This window comes from Balaenoptera physalus, assembly GCF_965194825.1.
Source record: "Balaenoptera physalus genome assembly, chromosome: 13".
In the NCBI taxonomy this organism is placed as follows: domain Eukaryota; kingdom Metazoa; phylum Chordata; class Mammalia; order Artiodactyla; family Balaenopteridae; genus Balaenoptera; species Balaenoptera physalus.
The window spans coordinates 60,126,576-60,147,536 of NC_138892.1; the positions used below are offsets into that span (position 1 = coordinate 60,126,576).

The 20,961-nt window shown below is 42.5% G+C and overlaps 1 protein-coding gene across 3 annotated transcripts; it reads left to right on the forward strand.

The window, feature by feature from the left end:
* On the forward strand, positions 1 to 20,592 carry PYM1 (PYM homolog 1, exon junction complex associated factor). 3 transcript variants are annotated; one of them, XM_082421919.1, is made up of 3 exons: positions 3,341 to 3,434; positions 19,187 to 19,280; positions 19,642 to 20,592. In XM_082421919.1, exons 1-3 carry the CDS (start codon positions 3,401 to 3,403, stop codon positions 20,123 to 20,125), a joined length of 612 nt encoding a protein of 203 aa, XP_082278045.1. In that variant the 5' UTR covers positions 3,341 to 3,400; the 3' UTR covers positions 20,126 to 20,592. The 3 variants fall into 3 exon arrangements, 2 of the variants coding, with proteins under 2 accessions (XP_082278045.1, XP_082278046.1); XM_082421920.1 differs by lacking the exon at positions 3,341 to 3,434 and adding an exon at positions 3,791 to 4,601; XR_014252709.1 differs by lacking the exons at positions 3,341 to 3,434; positions 19,642 to 20,592 and adding an exon at positions 1 to 2,890.
* Positions 20,593 to 20,961: the final 369 nt, after the last annotated feature.

Below are 20,961 nucleotides of genomic sequence, written 5' to 3' on the forward strand. Positions count from 1 at the left end.
AAGGCTTGAGTTCCTGGAATCTTCCCTCATACACCTGGTGGTGGAGAGGGGGAGGGAGAGCTCTGATTGGAAGGGTATATGTGGGTGTTGTGTGTATGTTGTGCCTGTACACACATACAAACACAAATGTAATATATACATACTTTTGGTGGAAGTTGGAGAGGAGAAGGAATGAATACACGAGGCCCTCTAGTGGAAACAGAGGGGTCTAAGCAGTTCTTGACTGTTTTGAGACTTGTTGGAAGAGAATCCTCCATTTTTATCAGAAATATAGCTTCTGAGTAACAGGGTTTGGAGTATCGTTGTTGCATGTGAACTGGAGATCTGAGGCAGCGGTTGGAGAGGATCTGTCTCTCTGCTCCTGTCTCCCCTCTAATCTTAAAAAGACAAGGACACTCCCCATCCTTCATCTCCCCTTCCTACATGACCTCCACAGTCATGAAATCATAAGCACTTTAAAAAAAATTTTTTTTTTAAATTTTATTTATTTTATTTATTTTTGGCTGCATTGGGTCTTGGTTGCTGCATGCGGGCTTTCTCTAGTTGTGGCGAGCGGGGGCTTCTCTTGTTGCGGACCCAGGCTCTAGGCACGTGGGTTTCAGCAGTTGTGGCACGTGGGCTCAGTAGTTGTTGCATGCAGGCTCAGTAGCTGTGGCACGTGGGCTCAGTTGTGGCACGTGGGCTCAGTTGTAGCACGTGGGCTCAGTAGTTGTGGCAGCACGTGGGCTCAGTAGTTGTGGCTTGCAGGCTCAGTAGTTGTGGCTCTCGGGCTTAGTTGCTCTGCGGCATGTGGAATCTTCCCGGACCAGGGCTTGAACCCATGTCCCCTGCATTGGCAGGCGGATTCTTAACCACTGCGCCACCAGGGAAGCCCCAAGCACTTCTGAAGGTTTATTATGCACCAAGTCCTGTACTTTGTTCTGCAGGACAGCCAAAGACATAGATAGCCCAGCTTAAGGACTGCACCAAACGGTGGCTTGGTTGTGTGGGTATGTGTATAAGCCATCCTAAACAAACATACAATATAAGTAAGAACAGGTCCCCTAGTTCCTCTTCCAATCAGTTTTCTGCCCCTGAGCCCCTCATCTAGAAATGCTGGAATGATACTAATCCTTAAGGCACTCAGCTTTCCTTGCAAATAACACTTGCAGCACTACCACCCTATGTACGATCTGTGTTTTTTCACTCTGTCATCCTCAGCTATGTTCCTACATGAAGTTAAAGATGCTCCTTTTAAGACATTTTTTGAGACTTCAAAGTGGGGCATGAGGTGATCTCTCTAATAAGCAATAAGATGGAATCGGTCATACTCTAGGCTTGCGTCTTCTTTCGGATCTGTGCTCCATCATACCCCAGTCAGTTATTGGTGGGGGTGGGATGAAGAAAGGCCAAGAAACATCTAAGGAGGAGGCGTCTAATGCCTACAGTTCCAGGTGCTCATTTCTTTAATCAACCACATCATAAAAATCAGAAAGAAAGAAACCGCAATGAACAAAGGGAAAGGAAAAAACAACAGCCTTGTTCTCCCCAGCCTCTTCGTTCCCCTCTTCCTCTTCAGGGTGGTGGGGGACACATCCGGGGTTCAGGGCTGGGTCCCAGGCAGGTCTGCTAGGCAGACAATTGAGTTTCACTTCCCGTCAACCCCAGAGCTGAGGCAGGATGTCTGAAGGCATAGTGGGGGGCCTAGGGTAGGGTGGTCAACAGGGGCCACTTTAGAATTGCTTCTTGCAGAAAGGTCCTTTGATTAGCCCACTAGTACTCCTCAGGTAGTACAGTCAGTACCAACGCATCCCTCTACTTTTTACGTGCTTCAGCTCACTCTTACCTTTAGTAACAAGGCTATGGACAGGTTACTAGACCAGCAGGGCTGAAGCACAATTGGTAAAAGAAAAGCAGGGATGAAGGATGGCAGTGTTAGAACACTTGCAATGACAGTGTATTGAATGCAAATCAGTTTTTAAATGAGTCTTTTTGAGATCTTCTGAGTTGGGCCTCTGGTGGAACTCAGGAAGGTGGAGTATGGAAGAGAAGCCAAGCTGTGACCCCCTAAAACTTCTGAAGCTTCATTTCAAGGCTTTAATAAGTTCCTAGTCAGCCATTGCTTTGTTTTTTGTTTGTCTGTTTGTTTCTTAAGAGGGACATGCAGCCTGGTGTTGGAGGTGGTCACTAACTGGTTCTGTTGGACATTAACCTAAGCCAAAGTGGGGGATTTGGAGGAAGGTAAAAGGGTTGATGAGGAAAAAGCAACATGGGTGGGGGGGGGGGCAGGAAGAGGGCAGGGCAGACACCTGAGGAGAGGAACTTGCAGCCGGCCCCTCCCAAGCTGTGAGGGAAACGAGTTTAGCAGGACTTAGCCCAAAAGGAACAAGAGCTGCTGAAAAGAGCGGGGGAGGGAGAACGTTTGGGTTCCTCTAAAGAATAGGGAGGCACGGGGCAGGGCAGGGCTGCAAAGGGAGTGACTGTACGGCTCAGATTATTGGCGCGTTGCCCCGACTTCGATCCCCAGCGCCCAGAGACTTGGACGAGGTTAATTAGAATACTAACTGGGTCCTCCCAGAAGCCTTCGCCTTGCCCTCTGACCCTGGGGCCAAGCCCGAAGAGGCTCCCGGGTCGAAGGCCAGAGCAAACTTGGGCCGTCGTCACTTCACCGCCCGAGTCCCTGGGGCCGCCCCAGGGGCAGGGCCAGGCCCGGGCTGCCCGCCCAGCCCGGCCCGCCGCGCCTCCTCAGCCGTAGAAGCCGCCGGCAACCCTGAGGCTGCGGGGACAGGTGACCGACCGGCAGCGCCTTCGGCCTTGCACTCCCCTCTCTCGGGTCTCCGTCCAGAGGGTTGAGCTGAGCGGCCAAGGGCAATCGGCACGCGATTTCGACCTCCCCACCTTCTAAGAGAGGGTTAGTTGGGGTCTTGCGTTCGCCCCCAACATCGGTGCGCCCCAGTGCGTTCCCGGAGTTTGCCTGTCCCGCCCCATGTCCCCAAGCTGCTCTGGGACCTGGATGAAGGCCAGGGCCTGAATATTCTTCTTTTCCTCATTAATTAGCCGCCCCCCGCCCTTTCTGGGTGCAGGTGGGCCTTGCCCCCTTTTCTCTCGCAGGTCCTAGACAGTCGAAGAGTGCCTAGAGGAGAGGGGCTGTGCCTCGGAACTTCTCTCGGCGCCCAGAGAACTGCTGTATACGCAGCAGGCGCTCAATAATGCTATCAGTGGCAGTAAAAGAGCCCACGGCTCTTATTTTTTAGAGTCTTCAGCTTCTACTCCCTTCCTCCTCCTTCACTGCTGTCTACGAAATGGTGCACTCTTCCTTTAAGACTAAAATGGTGGCTTGCTACGATCAGGACTCCACTTCCGGTGGGGAGGGGGGCGGGACCCCAGCCCGCTCACGCCGGAAGTGGTTTGCGTTTTCAAGATGGCGACTCCCTATGTAACTGATGAGACCGGCGGTGAGTGCGGGAGGCGTGGAGCCGCTTCTCCCCGGGCTCTCGGGGTAGGGGTTCGGACTTGGAAAGGGGTCTGTGCCCCGCCCATCCCGGGGCCCCTCCTTTGCCCCGCCCTCCGGACCGCCTTCCCCATTCATTCTCTCCTACGGGGTGTCACCTGCGCCCCCTTCTGGTCTCGTGTTTGGGGGTCTCCGCTTCCGGTCACCCAAACCGTGGGGTCGTTCAATGTTGGACCTTGCTCCAGGACCCTCACGGGCCCTTAGCTTTTGTCCAGAAGTTGGAGCTGCCATATCTCTTTGGGGTTCTTCAGGCTTGGGGGCTCCTCCACTCTCAGTTCCCTCCAATTCCTGCTCTCCCCCTCTTCCCCTCCCCCATCTCTCAGTGTACCTGCTTTCTGCCCTACCCCAGCCCCGTTTAAATTCTTTTTCTCGAAGCTATATCTGTTGGAGACCTCCTCATTGCTACATAGTTCTTTTTTCCACTCTCCCTTATTTTCATTGTTGGGTCACTGAGGTACAGAGGTGTGAAAGGAAGAGGAACCTAATACAACTTTCAGCTAGAGTTTTCTCCTTGATGGCACCACCCTTCTGTACCTTCTCTGGCGATGGTGATGGGAGTTGAGGGATCTAAGGTGGTAGAAGGTGAACAAGAAGGTGTCTAGTGGCCTCTCAAGCCGTGTGACAAGTTTACAGAACCCACTGTGCCTTCTGATCAGAGAAGATTTTCCAACCTGGCTGATTGAGATGCTGAAATATCTGTTGTGTATGTGAGGTTTATGTGTTGAAAACTGAAAATCAAGATTTTCATTTTGGCTATAGCCCATCCTAATTTCCTCACCTTCAGAAAAATGTGCATATCTACCCAGTGACAGTCAAATAAGATAGTATATGTGAAAGCAATTTATAAAATGCTGTGCAAGGCAAGGTATTGCTGTTTTTTGTAGCCCTCATTGTGTATGTGTATTCTGTAGAAGTGACAGTGTGTGTGTGCTTTGGTACATGCGGTCTGTTTTAAAATGCACCTTTTATGCCTCTTGCTTTGCTTGTTTTCCATGTTACTTACATCTCAACCCACCTCTCCTATGGTATCTAATGACAACCCAAGTCTCTGCTACTTCTCTGCAACCTCACCTTTCAAAGTGGTACAACCTCTTCTCTTGCTCTCTACATAGTAGGTACTTCTTCAGTTTGCTTCTTTTAATGTGTGCTTTGAAAATATCACTTGTTGTCCAGTACACTCTTTATTCTTAATGTTTTCTTTAAACTGATTTAACGGACATCCAGATATCACATCTCACCCTACCCTCCCACCAAGAGGTATCTTCTGTTCTCTGTGACTGTGTGGAAGAGAAGGAATCACACTGCTTTTTTGCTTTCTCTTACTACTTCCAGATCATTGATCTACCACTGTCACTGTAATTCTCATGGAAGGTATTGCCATGCAATTATAGCATTTTCTCTAAAACCTCAGGGCCATCATTCACTGCCCACAAGGACCCTGATGTAGCATATCTTTTTTTTTTTTTTTTTCTTTTATTCTATTTCTCAGTGTCTCCACTCATTCTCAGTGTCTTCAGCATCTTTGGAATACTCTTATTGTATAGTTCCTCAGCATGAGACCATTAACTTTCCTTTGAATTTTCAAACCAGCCACACATCAGAATCACTACAATCTGGACCTACTACATATCCTACTACATAGGACATCACCTATGACACTGCTTCCCCCTTCAGGTGTTCCCCATCACTTATTTTAGCTTCCTTACCCAGTCACCTTTTTTACTTCCACACACCCATAGAATCAGCTTTTTGCCCTCCGTAGGTTCTCTGGTCCTTGACCTTTCCCATTTCATTGAGTCTACCAGTATCTTCATGACTACTTTTGATGCTACCCTGCTAGACCTCTGTGACCAGTCACTATCCTCATTGCTTTCCTCATTCATTTTGATCTTCAATACTAAGCAAGCACTTCTGTTATCTTGAATCATACCCATCAACTGTTTTCTTGGCTTCAGCTTCTAGGCCACAGCACATGGCTAGAGAAAAGGCACAGACAGTAGCACATTCAGTATAATATAACTTAATGTTAACTTCTGCCAAGATCACAGCTTTTCTCCAATTCTTCTTTGTTGGTTTGCTTACATTGTACCATGGCTATTTCCCCTACCTTTCTCAGCTCTCGGTGACTTTCCCTTTTAATTCCCCTTCTTGTGGCAAATGGCCTCATTTTCTGTTTCATTGAGAAATCAAGGTTTGTTATTTCTGTTTCTTTCCTGTTCATAGCCTGATTTCTTGAATATCAGGTCCACACATACTATTTCCATTTCCTCACTGCTTACTTGTTCCTTAACCTTTTTTTTTTGGCCTTGCGGCTTTCAGGATCTTAGTTCCCTGACCAGGGATTGAACCTGGGCCACAGCAGTGAGAGCACCGAATCCTAAGCACTGGACTGCCGGGAATTCCCTGTTCCTTAACTCTTCAAAATGGTTTCTTTCTAGCACTAGCCTCTCTCCTGAGTTGTCAGTTCTAATTGTGTGGTGAGTAGCTTTCATTCTTGGATATACTGTCACACCTTAAATCCAGTCTGACCATAATCAATATCAGTTTTTCCTTCCTTATTGTTGTTAAAGGCACCATTGTTCTAGCCAACCCAAGATCAACTTATTGCATCATTTCTCTCTTTCTTTATTTTAAATAGACTTTATTTTTTACAACAGTTTTAGATTTATAGAAAAATTGAGAAAATGATACAGACAGTTCCCATATACCTTAAACTCAGTTTCCCCTGTTATTAACATCTTACATTAGTATGGTATCGTTATTGCAATTAATGAACCGATATTCATACATTGTTATTAACTAAGGTCCATACATTATTCAGATTTCCTTAGTTTTTACCTAATTTTTTTTCTGTTCCAGGATCCCATCCGGGATCCCATATTACATTTAGTTCTCATGTCTCCTTAAACTCCTATTGACTGTGACAGTTTCTCAGACTTTCCTTGTTTTTGATGACTTTAACAGTTTTGAGGAGTATTGGTCAGTTATTTTTGTAGGATGCTCCTCTATTGGAATTTGATGTTTGTCTCATGATTAGACTGGGGTTATGTGTTTTTTAGGGGAGGACCATTGAAGTAAAGTGATGTTTTCATCATATCATATCGAGGATACATAGTATCACAAAGATTTTTTTACTCTTGATGTTTACCATGATCTCCTGACTGAGGTAGTGTTTGTAAAGTTTCTCCACTGTAAAGTTACTTTTTCCCCTCCTTTCCATTTTGTACTCTTAAGAAAGTCACTATTCACAGCCCACACTTAAAGAGTGGGGAGTTATGCTACCTTCCTTAAGGATGGAGTATTTATACACGTCATTTGAAATTCTTCTGCACAGATTTGTCTCTTCTCTGCCATTTATTTATTCAATCATTTATGTGTATCAATATGAACTTCAGGTTATTTTATTTATTTTATTGCTCAAATGTTTCAGCTTTGAACATTGGGAGCTCTTTTGGTTGGCCCTGTGTCCCTTTGACATATCCCCATCAGCGTAGGGGTTTTTTTTGTTTTGTTTTGTTTTGTTTTGTTTTGTTTTTTAAATATATTTTTTTGTTTTGTTTTGTTTTGTTTAGCTCTTTCTTACCTTCTGGCACTAGAAGCTGCTCCAGGCTCATCTTGCATATTTCCTGGCCCAGTCCTAGAATCAGCTATTTCTCCAAGGAGCCCTTGTTCCTTTTACTTAAGAATGGTGTGGGAAACCAAGATCAGAGCACTAGGTGTTTTTGTTGTTATTAACAAAATGAACTGGGGTGTTGTTTTTGCATTGTCTTTTACTCCCTCTTCTACCCCCCACCCTCCAGTTGTCAAAGTATCATTTTCTGTTTCTGCTGTTGTTACCCTTGTCCCATCTTCAATACTTGTTAGCTACATGGCCTGGGAATTTTAAGCCTAGGGAATCCAAGCTTTAGTTTTCTCATCAATGAAATAGGAATAATAACTCCTACAACATAGGATTATTGTGAGAATTAAAATTTAAATGAAATAATGTACATGTCTAGCACATAGAAAGTACCCAAGAAATGGTTCTGTAATTATTAATGTTATAAAGATTATGGATTAGAATAGATTACATGTGTAAAGTATCAAGCAGAGTACTTGGGTCAATCTAAGTGCCTGATAAAATTCTAGTTTCCTTTATCCTACGAATATTGCTGTGACCTCCTAAACAGTTGTCCTACCTCTGTCTCTCTCTCTGTTTCAGTTCATTTGACACACTGTTAGCAGATTACTGCTCCTTAAGTACAAATTTAATTATTTAATTTTTGTTCAATATAATTTGTCCACTGTTAAATTTGGCATATACCCTTTTTTTTAAAAAATAAATTTATTTATTTATTTATTTATTTTTGTCTGTGTTGGGTCTTCGTTTCTGTGCGAGGGCTTTCTCTAGTTGCGGCAAGTGGGGGCCGCTCTTCATCGCGGTGCGCGGGCCTCTCACTATCGCGGCCTCTCTTGTTGCGGAGCACAGGCTCCAGACGCGCAGGCTCAGTAGTTGTGGCTCACGGGCCTAGTTGCTCCGCGGCATGTGGGACCTTCCCAGACCAGGGCTCGAACCTGTGTCCCCTGCATTGGCAGGCAGATTCTCAACCACTGCGCCACCAGGGAAGCCAGGCATATACCCTTCTGATCTCTATTTTTCTGTGCATTTTTAAAACGTTTTTTAATCAGACGGTATTTACATTTTTATGTGTTGCCTTTTCATTTAACCTCACGACATATAAATATTTTTCCTTGCTATTAAAAACTCTTTGAAAACATCTTTTAAAATACTGGCAGAGTGTTTTATTATTTGGGCATACACCCTCTCTTACCTTTCTTCTGTTATTGGACTTCTAGATTGTTTCCAGAATTTTAGTTATAAGAACTCTATGAATATTTTTGTGCATAAATTTTTGTCTGCATTTAGGGTTATTTTCCTTTTTTAATTAATTAATTAATTTATTTATTTATTTTTGGCTGCATTGGGTCTTCGTTGCTGCGTGCGGGCTTTCCCTAGTTGCAGCGAGTGGGGGCTACTCTTTGTTGCGGTATGCGAGCCTCTCACTGCAGTGGCTTCTGTTGTTGCGGAGCACAGGCTCCAGGCATGCGGGCTTCAGTAGTTGTGGCACGTGGGCTCAGTAGTTGTGGCTCGCGGGCTCTAGAGCGCAGGCTCAGTAGTTGTGGCTCACGGTCTTAGTTGCTCCGCGGCATGTGGGATCTTCCCAGACCAGGGCTCGAACCCGTGTGCCCTGCATTGGCAGGCGGACTCTCAACTGCTACGCCACCAGGGAAGCCCTAGGGTTATTTTGTTAGGACAGATTTCTCAGAAGTCGAATTACTGGATTGGAGGGTACAAACTTTTATTTATTTTTAATTAATTATAAAATTAATTTATATTGATTGTAGAAAACTTGGAAAATATTTTCATAACTAGTATAAAATATAAGTCCCATGCATATTTGGTAATGCCAGAGCCCAAAGATAACTACAGTTACATTTCCTTTTATTTTTCTTTCTCTGCACATATATAGCATATCTATTTAACATAATTTGGATCATACCGAGTGGCTGTACTTCCCCAAATATGATTCTCAGAACACTTAGTAGTCCTGTGAGATGTGCTGTAAAATAAAAAACTAAAATAAAAATAAGCTTCCTGTGGTCAAATAAATTAGGGAAACACTGTAAAACACATTTCCATCGGAATATTTACATGAACGAGAACATAACTCATTTAAGTCTTGCTGATAAGAACAAAAATTTTTTCCTACTTTTTTTTTTTTAATTTTACTTATTTATTTTTGGCTGTGTTGGGTCTTCGTTCCTGTGTGAGGGCTTTCTCTAGTTGTGGCAAGCGGGGGCCACTCTTCATCGCGGTGCGCGGGCCTCTCACTATCGCGAGCCCTCTTGTTGCGGAGCACAGGCTCCAGACGCGCAGGCTCAGTAATTGTGGCTCACGGGCCTAGTTGCTCCACGGCATGTGGGATCTTCCCAGACCAGGGCTCGAACCCGTGTCCTCTGCATTGGCAGGCGGACTCTCAACCACTGCACCACCAGGGAAGCCCCTTTTCCTACGTTTAACCCAGAATTTCTCAAACTTATTTAACAAATTTTTTTGGGTAACCTTACAGAAGTAGTGTTACAGTATCTTACAGAAGTAGTGTTTTATTACATAACAATATTTAGGAAATGCTATATGATAGGACTACCTTATACTCTCTCACTTAGTTAGCCAGATTGCTTTCTGAAGGGTTTGACCATTGACAATATATGAATATACTGGTTTCATCACTTCTTGGACTACACTGGTATTCTGATCTTTAAAAATTCTACTGCTTTGATAGCTAAAAATGATATTTTATTGTTTTAATTTGTATTTCCTTTGATTACTAGTGAGGTTGAACTTTCTGGTGTTCTTCTTCACTTATAACACAATACACAATAGTAGTGTAAAAAGCACAGCCTTTGGAACCCACAGCCTGGATTCGAATTCTACTGCAGTTTACTGACATTGTAACTTTGGGCAAATTATTAAATTTCTCATCATCTGTGAAATGAATAATCCTTCATGTAGTTGTGAAAATGAAATAATATATATAAACAGGGACTTCCCTGACAGTCCAGTGGTTAAGACTTTGTCTTCCAATGCAGGGGGTGTGGGTTCAATCCCTGGTCAGGGAGGTAAGATCCTACATGCCTCGCAGCCAAAAGACCAAAACATAAAGCAGAAGCAATATTGTAACAAATTCAATAAAGACTTTAAAAATGATCCATGTCAAAAAAATCTCAAAAAAAAAAAATTACATATATATATATATATATATATATATATATATATACACACACACACACACACAAACACTAAGTACTGTCCTTGGCATGAAGCAAGCACTCAATAAAGGGTAGCTGCTGTTATCTTTTCGGAATTGACTATCAAATTTACATATGGACCATTCACTTTTGCATTCAAGATACTCTTCTCTAATATGAGCACAAACCACTTTTCGATACAGTATCATCACATACTATATCTCTGCCTAAACCCTCTAGTGAAACTGGGCAGTATAGTATAAAACAGGTGGAATAGAAGTGTTCTGGTATGTAAGCTTCGGCGTCAGGACTGAGTTCAGACTGCAGCTACATGCTGCCTTTGTGATCTTGGACATATCTTCAACCTCGTGAAGACTTTGTTTCCTCAGCTGTAGATCATAATAATCTACCTATTGTCTAGATTCAGTCAGGTAGTGTATGTAAAGTTCCTGGTGTAAAGTACCAACTCATTAATAAACATTCTCTCCTAATTGTTCTTAACGTACTGTGAGTTTTACACTGCCATCATTTTGCTTGTTGTTATTCCTCTTAGAATGCCCTTTCCCTTCCTTTCTCTGCCTGCAAAAATATCAGCCACTGATTTACTGTTGTTATTATTACTACTGCTTCCTGCTCTTTGAGGTCAAGTCCCTGAGATTTTCCTAATTTCCTGTCACCTTCCCCCATCAAATGGGGTGTGGTTATTTATTCTCTTGAAATCTCCTATTAGTTATGTGTCAGTGTCTCTTAGGGATACCTAAGACATTTATACTTTTGTCTTATTCTTTGTTTGCCTAACTTGCCCACCTTCTTCCTTACTTAAACTGTAAATTTCTTGACAGTAGGGGCCATTTTACTGATCTTGATAATCCCTGTAGCACTTCATATAGTATTTTTCTCATAGGAGGCTTTCAATAAACGTTCATTGCACTTAATTAACTTATAGTCTGGCTTCTGACCACTCTACTTGTCTGAGGCTGTATTCTTGAACATAATTAGGGATTTCCAAATTTCCAAAATCAATAACCTTTTCCTACTCAGTTCTGCTTTTCCTTAATCTCTCTGTAATATTTAATACTGTTAATCACCTGCCGTTACTTCAAACTCTTTTGGTCTCCATGGAATAGTACTGTCCTGGTCCTTCTTTTCTAAGGATTATTTCCTAGTGTTGCTGACACCTTTTCTTTTTTGAGGAAAATAATCATGACCGTTTTTCCAAGGTCATTCCTCCAGATTGGATCTTCTCTTTTAATATTTTCTCTATGTTAGAAACCATGTCTGGATGACTAATTAAAAAAAAAAAAAGAAAAAAAGAAACCACGTCTAAGTCTTATAATTGTTGGCCCTGAGGTCATCCTCAGGCTCAGATCTGTGACCCAGATCTCCTTTTGTAACTTTGAAACAGGCCCCAGGGATTCAGCACACCTTTAACAGTCACTTCCACCTAACCCCTTGGAGTTCTTTCAAGCCTTGCTGTGTTGTCTCTTCACTGTCTTCCTGCCACCCCTGAAAACAAAGCCCTTTTCAGTTTAAGGAAATAGATTGAGGATTACAAAATAGCAGATGTGGGGAAATAACAAAGCTTACAAAGTTCTTATAGTAGCAGTCTCTAACCTCTAGTTTCTGGTTCTCTCAAAGATGCTACTGAAAATCATGGTATTCTGCCCATGGTTTTTATTTCTAGGGTTAGGAATCAGCAAACCTCTCCCTTCTTTTTGACTTTACCTTTGGACACCATCGAGGCCAGAGACTGAAACCAAGATAACATAAAATAGGTATTCCTTTGTGATAATGGGCTATTTGTATCTCTGAGGGCTTCCAGTTAGGATGGCCATTCAAGAAGCTTCTGCCCTATCTTTTTTTTTTTTTAATTTTACTTATTTATTTATTTATTTTTGTCTGTGTTGGGTCTTCGTTTCTGTGCGAGGGCTTTCTCTAGTTGCGGCAAGTGGGGGCCACTCTTCATCGCGGTGCGCGGGCCTTTCACTATGGCGGCCTCTCTTGCTGCGGAGCACAGGCTCCAGACGCGCAGGCTCAGTAATTGTGGCTCACGGGGCCAGTTGCTCCGCGACATGTGGGATCTTCCCAGACCAGGGCTCGAACCCGTGTCCCCTGCATTGGCAGGCGGATTCTCAACCACTGCGCCACCAGGGAAGCCCTGCCCTATCTTTTCTCACACTCCATCTTTACTAGTCTTTTTCTTTTTCTTTGCTGTGTTTTATTTAATTTTTTATTGGAGTGTAGTTGCTTTACACTGCTGTGTCAGTTTCTGCTGTACAGCAAAGTTTATCAGCCATATGTATACATATATCCCCTCTTTTTTGGATTTCCTTCCCATTTAGGTCACCACAGAGCACCGAGTAGAGTTCCCTGTGCTATACAGTAGGTTTTCATTAGTCATCTGTTTTATACATAGTATCAATAGTGTTTATATGTCAATCCCAATCTCCCAGTTCATCCCACCCACGCTGCCCTTTCTCCCTTGTTTTCCATACGTTTGTTCTCTATGTCTCTGTCTCTATTTCTGCTTTACCGATAAGATCATCTATACCATTTCTCTAGATTCCACATATATGTGTTAATATACGATACTTGTTTTTCTCTTTTTGACTTACTTCACTCTGTATGAGAGGATCTAGGTCCATCTACGCCTTTGCCATCTTTACTAGTCTTAAGCCTTCAACTGTAATCTCTGCAGTGTACTCAAATGTATGTTTCTAGCATTGTCCCTTTCTCCTTAATTCCATGTAAAAACACTGCCTGTCTAGAATTGAATTAGTTATTTTCACAAAGTTGTCTTCTCCTATGGACTCTCTTTTTTTTTTTTAAATAAATTTATTTATTTTTGGCTGTGTTGGGTCTTCCTTGCTGCGCATGGGCTTTCTCTAGTTGCGGCGAGCAGGGGCTGCTCTTCGTTGTGGTGCGCAGGCTTCTCATTGCAGTGGCTTCTCTTGTTACAGAGCACAGGCTCTAGGCACACAGGCTTCAGTAGTTGTGGCACGTGGGCCTCAGTGGTTGTGGCTCGCAGGCTCTAGAGCGCAGGCTCAGTAGTTATGGCGCATGGGCTTTGTTGCTCTGCGGCATGTGGGATCTTCCTGGACCAGGGCTCGAACCCGTGTCCCCTGCATTGACAGGCGGATTCTTAACCACTGCGCCACCAAGGAAGCCCTACCTTTCTTTTTAATTAGAATGCATGCTCCAAGAAGGCATTCATTCATTCATTCATTCATTCATTGTTGTATCCCTAGCTCCTGTTACATTGCCTGCCACAGCAGCAAGTACTCAATAAACATTTAAAATCCATGTGTGAATAATGTTATTACTATACGCCCTACATGCCCACAGGGATGTTGTGAAAAATAAGAGAAAACATGTGAAAAGCACCAGATTAAATCCACTGTAGCACAATGATTTCCTCTCTCTCATTCGAATCTTGGCAGTCTTCAGATCCTGACTACTTATTCTTCATAATGAATTTCTCTTTCATTTTCTTTTCAACACTTATAGAGACCATTTAAATCAAGTCTTCTCACATTGCAGCTATTGCTTTCATTTTTTTCTACCTTTAGTTTATGTTACACATTTTTCAGGTTAATCTTCTTAAAGCAATGCTTTGAGCAGATCATCTGCACTCTCTTAATGGCCTTCAGTGTTCTCCCACCTTCTGAAGCTTGAGTCCAAACTCGAGATTGGATACCTTTCATATTCTGACTAATTTACCTCTAGTCTCTTTTTCCATTACATATGCTTTTTGCCAGAGTATACTGGATTCTTGCTATTCCCTAACATGATGCTTAACTTTATTTATTCATTAATTTGAATTAATTACAGTCTTCCATGGACCAGGCCCTTTGCTTCAAAGACCAAAGGCAAAGTTTCTGCTCTTAAGCAAGCAAACAATTATTTTAAACATTAGATCATGATAAAAGGCCACAACAGGTGCTGTGGGTGCACAAAGGGCAACTTCTAAACTGGTTTGAGGTGGGGAGGTCAGGAAAGACTTCACTGAGGAGTTTATACTTGAACTCGACCTTTAAAGACCAATAGGCATTAACTAAGATAAGAATCAAGAAAAGTCTATTCCAAGCCAAAGGAAGTAAAAGCAAAAAGGCATAGAGAATAAAGACACAGTCAGGTGAGATTTGTGACTATTTCAGTGGCTGGAGCAGAGAGTGTGAATGACTGGGTATGAAGAGGCTGGAGACTAGCAAGAGCTGGGTCAAGAAGGCCTTTGTGTGTGGTTCCATTGTCCATGTAAATACCCTGAGGGCAACAGGAATCCAGGAAGAATTTTAAGTAGGGGAATGACTAGTCTGATTTGTCCCTTTGTTTATGTTGTCCTATAAGCCTGAAATACTTCCCTTTCTCCTCTTTCCTCATAACCACACCCCTACGTCCACCTGTCTAAATCCTGCTCATCTTCCAAAGATCACAAAGATGCTTTGTCCTCCATAAAATTTTTACTTTACCTGGTCAAAAGTAATTTCACTCTCCTTTGTGTACTCGTTCTCCAAAGCCGCTTGGATTTGAAACCCAAAATGAGATTTTTAAAAACCTACAGTATAGCAACAACATTAATTGGAATTTTTAAAAGGAAAAGTTATTTATAAGCCAATCACCAACATAACTTTTCGTATTGCACATTCTTTTCTAAACTTATGAATATGCATAACATTTAATAATAAATCATAGCATATATAACTTTATGTTTTATATTCCATTATATCATATTAATGATTAAAAATTTTTTGTCATTATTTTTAATGACTATATTATAAACCACTCCTGTATAACTGGATGTGAAGTTTGTTTTTAATTTTTAGCTATTTATAAATAATGCTATAGTTTTCACATGATTACTGTCCCTTTCTTCTTTTTTCTGTTTTCGTTTTTTCCTGTTGGAATTATTTCCTTATGCTAAATTTTCAAGATTGGCATTGCTAAAACGAAGTGTGTTGAAGTGTCTTTGGCTTTAACCTCTTTCCGCTTCCCCCAGTCAGTGAATTACCAAGTGAGGTTGATCCTTTGATAACGTGGCTGGCATCATTCTCTTCCTTTCCATTCTCAGCCAGTTCTGTCTCTCATGCCAGGATTATTGCAGTCTTTTTTTTGAAAGATGATTTTTTAAAAAATTTACTTATTTTATTTTTTTTCTTTTTGGCTACATTGGGTCTTCGTTGCTGTGCGCGGGCTTTGTCTAGTTGCCGTGAGCGGGGGCTACTCTTCATTGCGGCGCACGGGCTTCGCATTGCGGTGGCTTCTCTTGTTGCAGAGCACGGACCCTAGGTGGACGGGCTTCAGTGGTTGTGGTGCACGGGCTTAGTTGCTCCGCGGCATGTGGGATCTTCCTGGACCAGGGCTCGAGCCTGTGTCCCCTGCATTGGCAGGCAGATTCTTAACCACTGTGCCACCAGGGAAGCCCCCTTATTGCAGTCTTTTTTTCCTAACTGATTGCCCCAGTCTCCAGTGTTTTCTCTTAACAATTCATCTTTTCATCATGCCAGATTAGTTGCCCTAAAACTCTGCTTTGGATAAAAGATTCATTCATTTGACAAATATTTATTGAATGCATGCCATGTGCCAGATATTAAACTCCTTAACTGGCATTTCAAGATCTGAACATTCTCTTTTACTTTACATCAGCCCTGACTCAGCCAGGCTAGTCTACTCACCGTCTCCTGCCCATGCCATCTGCATTCCCATGTCTGAAATTTTGTTTTAGAATAGGATTCTGTTTAGAATCCGTTTTGCTTCCCTTTTTTTATATATTAATTAATTAATTTTTAAAATACATCTTTATTGGAATATAATTACTTCACAATGCTGTGTTAGTTTCTGTTGTACAACAAAGTGAATCTTCATACATATATCCCCATATCCCCATATCCCCATATCCCCATATCCCCTCCCTTTTGAGCCTCCCTCCCACCCGTCTAGGTCGTCGCAAAGTAGTGAGCTGATCTCCCTGCTTCCCTTTTCATTTACTTTAGTTTGACTCTTTCTTCAAAGCCCAGCTCTAATCTCAGTTCTCCCTCTGTAGAGTCTCTGTTTTTTCATTCTTTTTTTCTTAATAATTAAATTTATTTATTTATTTATTTTTGGCTGTGTTGGGTCTTCGTTGCTGCTCATGGGCTTTCTCTAGTTGTGGCAAGCACGGGCTACTCTTCGTTGGAGTGCATGGGCTTCTCATTGCGGTGGCTTCTCTTGTTGCAGAGCACGGGCTCTAGTCGCGCGGGCTTCAGTAGTTGTGGCTCTCGGGCTTAGTTGCTCCGCGGCATGTGGGATCTTCCTGGACCAGGGCTCGAACCCGTGTCCCCTGCATTGGCAGGTGGATTTTTAACCACTGGGCCACCAGGGAAGTCCCTGTGTTTTCCTTCTTGAATTTTTACTCTTGTCTCTAAACTGTTGCAGCTTGGCAAACAATATCCTCAGTGGCCCTCTTTTATTCACCAGATAAATTCCAAATTCCTTGACCTTGTTTTTAAGGCTTTCTAAGGTCTGGCCCCATTTTCAATTTTCAACTTAGCTTCATGTTATTCCCCATCATGAACTGTCTGGTTCTCCTGGACTCTTCTGTTTTCTGTTCTTTACATACTCAGGCCATCCCCACATCCAAGTCTTTCTTGGCGCATGTTTGTTCTTTCTCCCATCCCCTCTACCTGTCAAATCTTACCCATTTTCTTTAACATTTTTTGTTTTAGTTTTAATTTATTACTGATATTTGCCTTTTGAACAAAAGCCCAATTCATGTAATAATGTATAATCCCCATGGGAGGCTCTGGACTGGACTTTTTATTTTGTTAATCTTTTTTATTTTCTTTTTCCTTTTTTTTTGACAAGTTATACTAAAAAAAAAAAGTTATACTAAAAAAAAGAAAAACAAGAGTAACACAAGATATAAATATATATATGTATTTTTTTAAAGAATATATTATTAAAGGTTAATGGTTTCTACCACCTCTTCTTCCAGGTTATCCCTCTTAAGATAACCAGCATTAAAGTCTTGGTATCTTGGTATGTGTCCTTCCACACCTTTCTCTTTGCCCCTATACACAAACTGTCTGGACCTCTAAGTGCTGCTCTTCGCCCCAACAAGAATGGGAGCATCCTCTATACCAGCGGTTCTCAAAATGTTGTCCCGGACCCTTGAGGACTCCCTAAGACCCTATCAGGAGGTCTGCAAGCATAACTATTTTGATAATATACTGAGATGTTATTTGTCCTTTTAGTGGGTTGACATTTGCACTGAGGGTACAAAAGCAATGGTGGGTAAAACTGCTGGCCTCTTAGCACTAATCAAGGTGGTGGCACCAAAGCGTACTGGTCATTGTGTTCTTCACTGCCGCATGCTTGCAGTAAATAACGCCAGTTTCACTTCAGAGTATCCTTGATGATGCAATAAAAATTATTAATTTTATTAAACCCTGGCTCTTTAATATACATCTTTTTATCGATTTTTCCAGGTTTATTGAGATATGACTGACATTTAACATTGTGTACAGTGTTGTAGGTGTACAAGGTGATGATTTGATACACATATATATTGCGAAAGGTTTACTACAATAAGGTTAGTTAACACATCCTTTACCTCACATAATTATCATTTCATTGATTTATGGCGAGAACACGGAAACTCTACTCTCATAGCAACTTTCAAGTACACAGTTCAGTTTTGCTGACGATAGTCACCATGCTGTACCTTATACCCCCAGAACTTATTCATCTTATAACTGAAAATTACACATCTTTTTAGAGTTCTCTGTGAATTAAATGGGAAGTAAGCATGAAACACTGCTGCGCACTGAAGTGGTGTCTCAAGGAAAAGCACTGGCGCAGTTGTTGGAGTTGTAAGCTAAACAAGCTTCCTTTTCATGGAACTCTATTTTTCCTTGAAAGAATCACTGACAAACTATAGTAATTCAGACCTGAGTACCTGATAGGCATTTTCCTGAAAAATGAAAGAAGTGAGCCTGTCATTTCAAGGAAAACAACTGACAGTGTTTGTTGCCAGTGATAAGACTTAAGCCTTCAAGTGGAAATTAGAATTTTGGAAAACTTGTATCTGCCACTGGGAGCGTGACAGCTTTTCAGTAAAGGGTTTTCTGATGAGATTAACGGATGTGATTTTTTTAAAAAAGATTGCACAGTGAAATGCATAATATTACAAAATAAGAGCATATGGGGGATTCTGAAATAAGAAAGTTTGAGGATCTTTACGCATTATTCTGCAACTTGCTTTTTCACTTAGTATATCATGAATACCATTCAAGGTCAGTACATTTGTATCTAACATACTTTTTCATAATGGCACAGTGTTCCATCATGCGGATGACCCACATCTATTTAGTCACTCATCTATTGATGGTCATTCAAGTTGCTTTCAGCTTTTTGCTAATTTAAATAATGCAGCAACATTATTATAATGCAAACATCTTTACATATAGCCTTGTGTTCTGGTGCTTCTATATCTGCAGTATGGATTCCTGAAAGTTGACCTATTTTTCACCATCCACCTTAATAAAACTTCCCCTTTTTTACATCCCTGGTCATTTCTCCTTCCTATGATTCCTGTTTTTGCCCTTTTTAGCCTCTTATTCATGTACTGTCCTTTGATGTCCTCATGCTGTTTTTTTTTTTTTTTAAACTTCCTCTATGCCTGCCCTGTCTTGCCAACTAGATTATAAAAGTAGACACTCCCTGAGGGCAGGAATGATGTATTATACAGTGTATAGGCACTCAGTAAATAATGAGAGTGGGATTGAGGGTTGATATGAGAAAAGAATGCCTTAATGGATGCATTTAGTGGAAGGTGCTGGGGGATGCTCTGTGCATTCATGCATTCTTTCACCTTGGGAGCTATTTGAAAATTAGAAAGAGTAACTCTCCAAATTAATTCTCCCATTTCAGGCAAGTACATCGCTTCAACACAGCGACCTGACGGGACCTGGCGAAAGCAACGGAGGGTGAAAGAAGGCTATGTGCCCCAGGAGGAGGTCCCAGTGTGCGTGGTTAGGCGTGAGGAGGGAGTATTTAATGGGGTCCCTACAGCAAGAAAGAACATGTGTGCCTATGAGATCAGGGAAGAATTTCCTGATCCCAGGATCCTAGGAAAGGGAAGGAGGGGACTGGGATTCAGGGATGAGTGAAGGATGAGTAACCAAGTGACTGACAAGTCCTGTTGCTGTGGCCTCTGTTCAGCAGAACCTGTAAATAACATTCGGAGATCCAGAGCTTTAGGACCTAGGGATCCTACAACCTGCAGAGCAGAGGAAGGAAGCAGGAAAGTGAAAAGGGTGAAGTAAATTACAAGGTTAGGAAAAGGGCTCGAAAAGTCAGTGATTCTTTGACACTGTTCCCCGCAGGTATGAGAACAAGTATGTGAAGTTTTTCAAGAGTAAACCAGAACTGCCCCCCGGCCTGAGCCCGGAGGCCACTGCTCCGGTCACCCCATCCAGGCCGGAAGGTGGTGAACCAGGCCTCTCCAAGACAGCCAAACGCAACCTGAAGCGGAAGGAGAAGAGGCGGCAGCAGCAAGAGAAAGGGGAGGCGGAGGCCTTGAGCCGGACTCTCGAGAAGGTGTCCCTGGGAGAGACAGCCCAGGTCCCCAGTGCCCCACAGGCCTCCCGGGCAGTGCCTGCAGCTGCCTCCGACCAGCCTGACTCAGCTGCCACCGCTGAGAAGGCCAAGAAGATAAAGAACCTAAAGAAGAAGCTTCGGCAGGTGGAAGAGCTGCAGCAGCGGATCCAGGCTGGGGAAATCAGCCAGCCCAGCAAAGAGCAGCTGGAGAAGCTCGCGAGGAGGAGGGCGTTGGAGGAGGAGCTAGAGGACTTGGAGCTGGGCCTGTGAGGCCTTTGGGGAATAGAGGATGGACTGCAGAACAAACCATGGGGCTCTCTGGGGTCCTGGGGAACGTGGGCAGCAGCAGTCAGGAGGGGTACCCCCGTACTGGCTCACTTCAGCCTCTCATGGCCCAATTCCGTCCTCCAGAGCCTAGCCTCTCCCTCATTCCTTCCCTTTTTTTCCCAACTCCTATTTTTTTGGACTTCTCTCCCTCCCATTCCCAGTGTTCAAAATCTCAGTGACTATCCCAGGTACCTTTGCTGCTGATTTGGGTGTCTTGTTTAAAAGAAAATTGGGTGGGTGGGAGTCTCTTGGAGAACTGAGGTTGAGGGTAGGGGGAGTACGCCCAAGTCTTGGAGTCTTGGTTCCGGTTCACGGTGTTCATGGGTTATTTCCCCCTCCATCCCTAACCTCTTTTTTTTTTTTTTTTTCTTTTTTTTTTTAAAGAACAGAATAAACTCAAGTAGACAACATGTTTTGCCTCTCTTCTTTTCAGCTTCTAGTAGGTGTTTTATCCCCTTCAGTTTGGCACAGGAAGATAAGTATTGGGAGTAATATTCCTTTTGATTTTTAAAAATAATGTGTATCACCAAATTAGCAACACTGACTTCTGTACACGTTTGCTCAGACTTCAGTGAATAGAAATCAGTGTTCTAATAAAATGAAACTTAGAACAAATTTAATTTGATATTAATTTACATGTATCATCATTATTGTGCTGCATAGCAATGGGGCCCTAGTATCTCCCTTACTGTTTACTTCTGGAAGTCATTGACCTAATTTGTTTATTTATTTTTTTTTTGCCACATCGCAGGTGTTGCAGGATCTTAGTTCTCCCACCA

What these genes read in the sequence shown, in the direction of transcription:
- PYM1 (XM_082421920.1), top strand. Translation starts at nt 4,430, where the DNA reads ATGCGGTCTGTTTTAAAATGCACCTTTTATGCCTCTTGCTTTGCTTGT. An exon ending in CTTCTCTTGCTCTCTACATA is followed by an intron (nt 4,602 to 19,186) that starts GTAGGTACTTCT and finishes CTCCCATTTCAG; the next exon opens with GCAAGTACATCGCTTCAACA. An exon ending in CCCCAGGAGGAGGTCCCAGT is followed by an intron (nt 19,281 to 19,641) that starts GTGCGTGGTTAG and finishes TGTTCCCCGCAG; the next exon opens with GTATGAGAACAAGTATGTGA.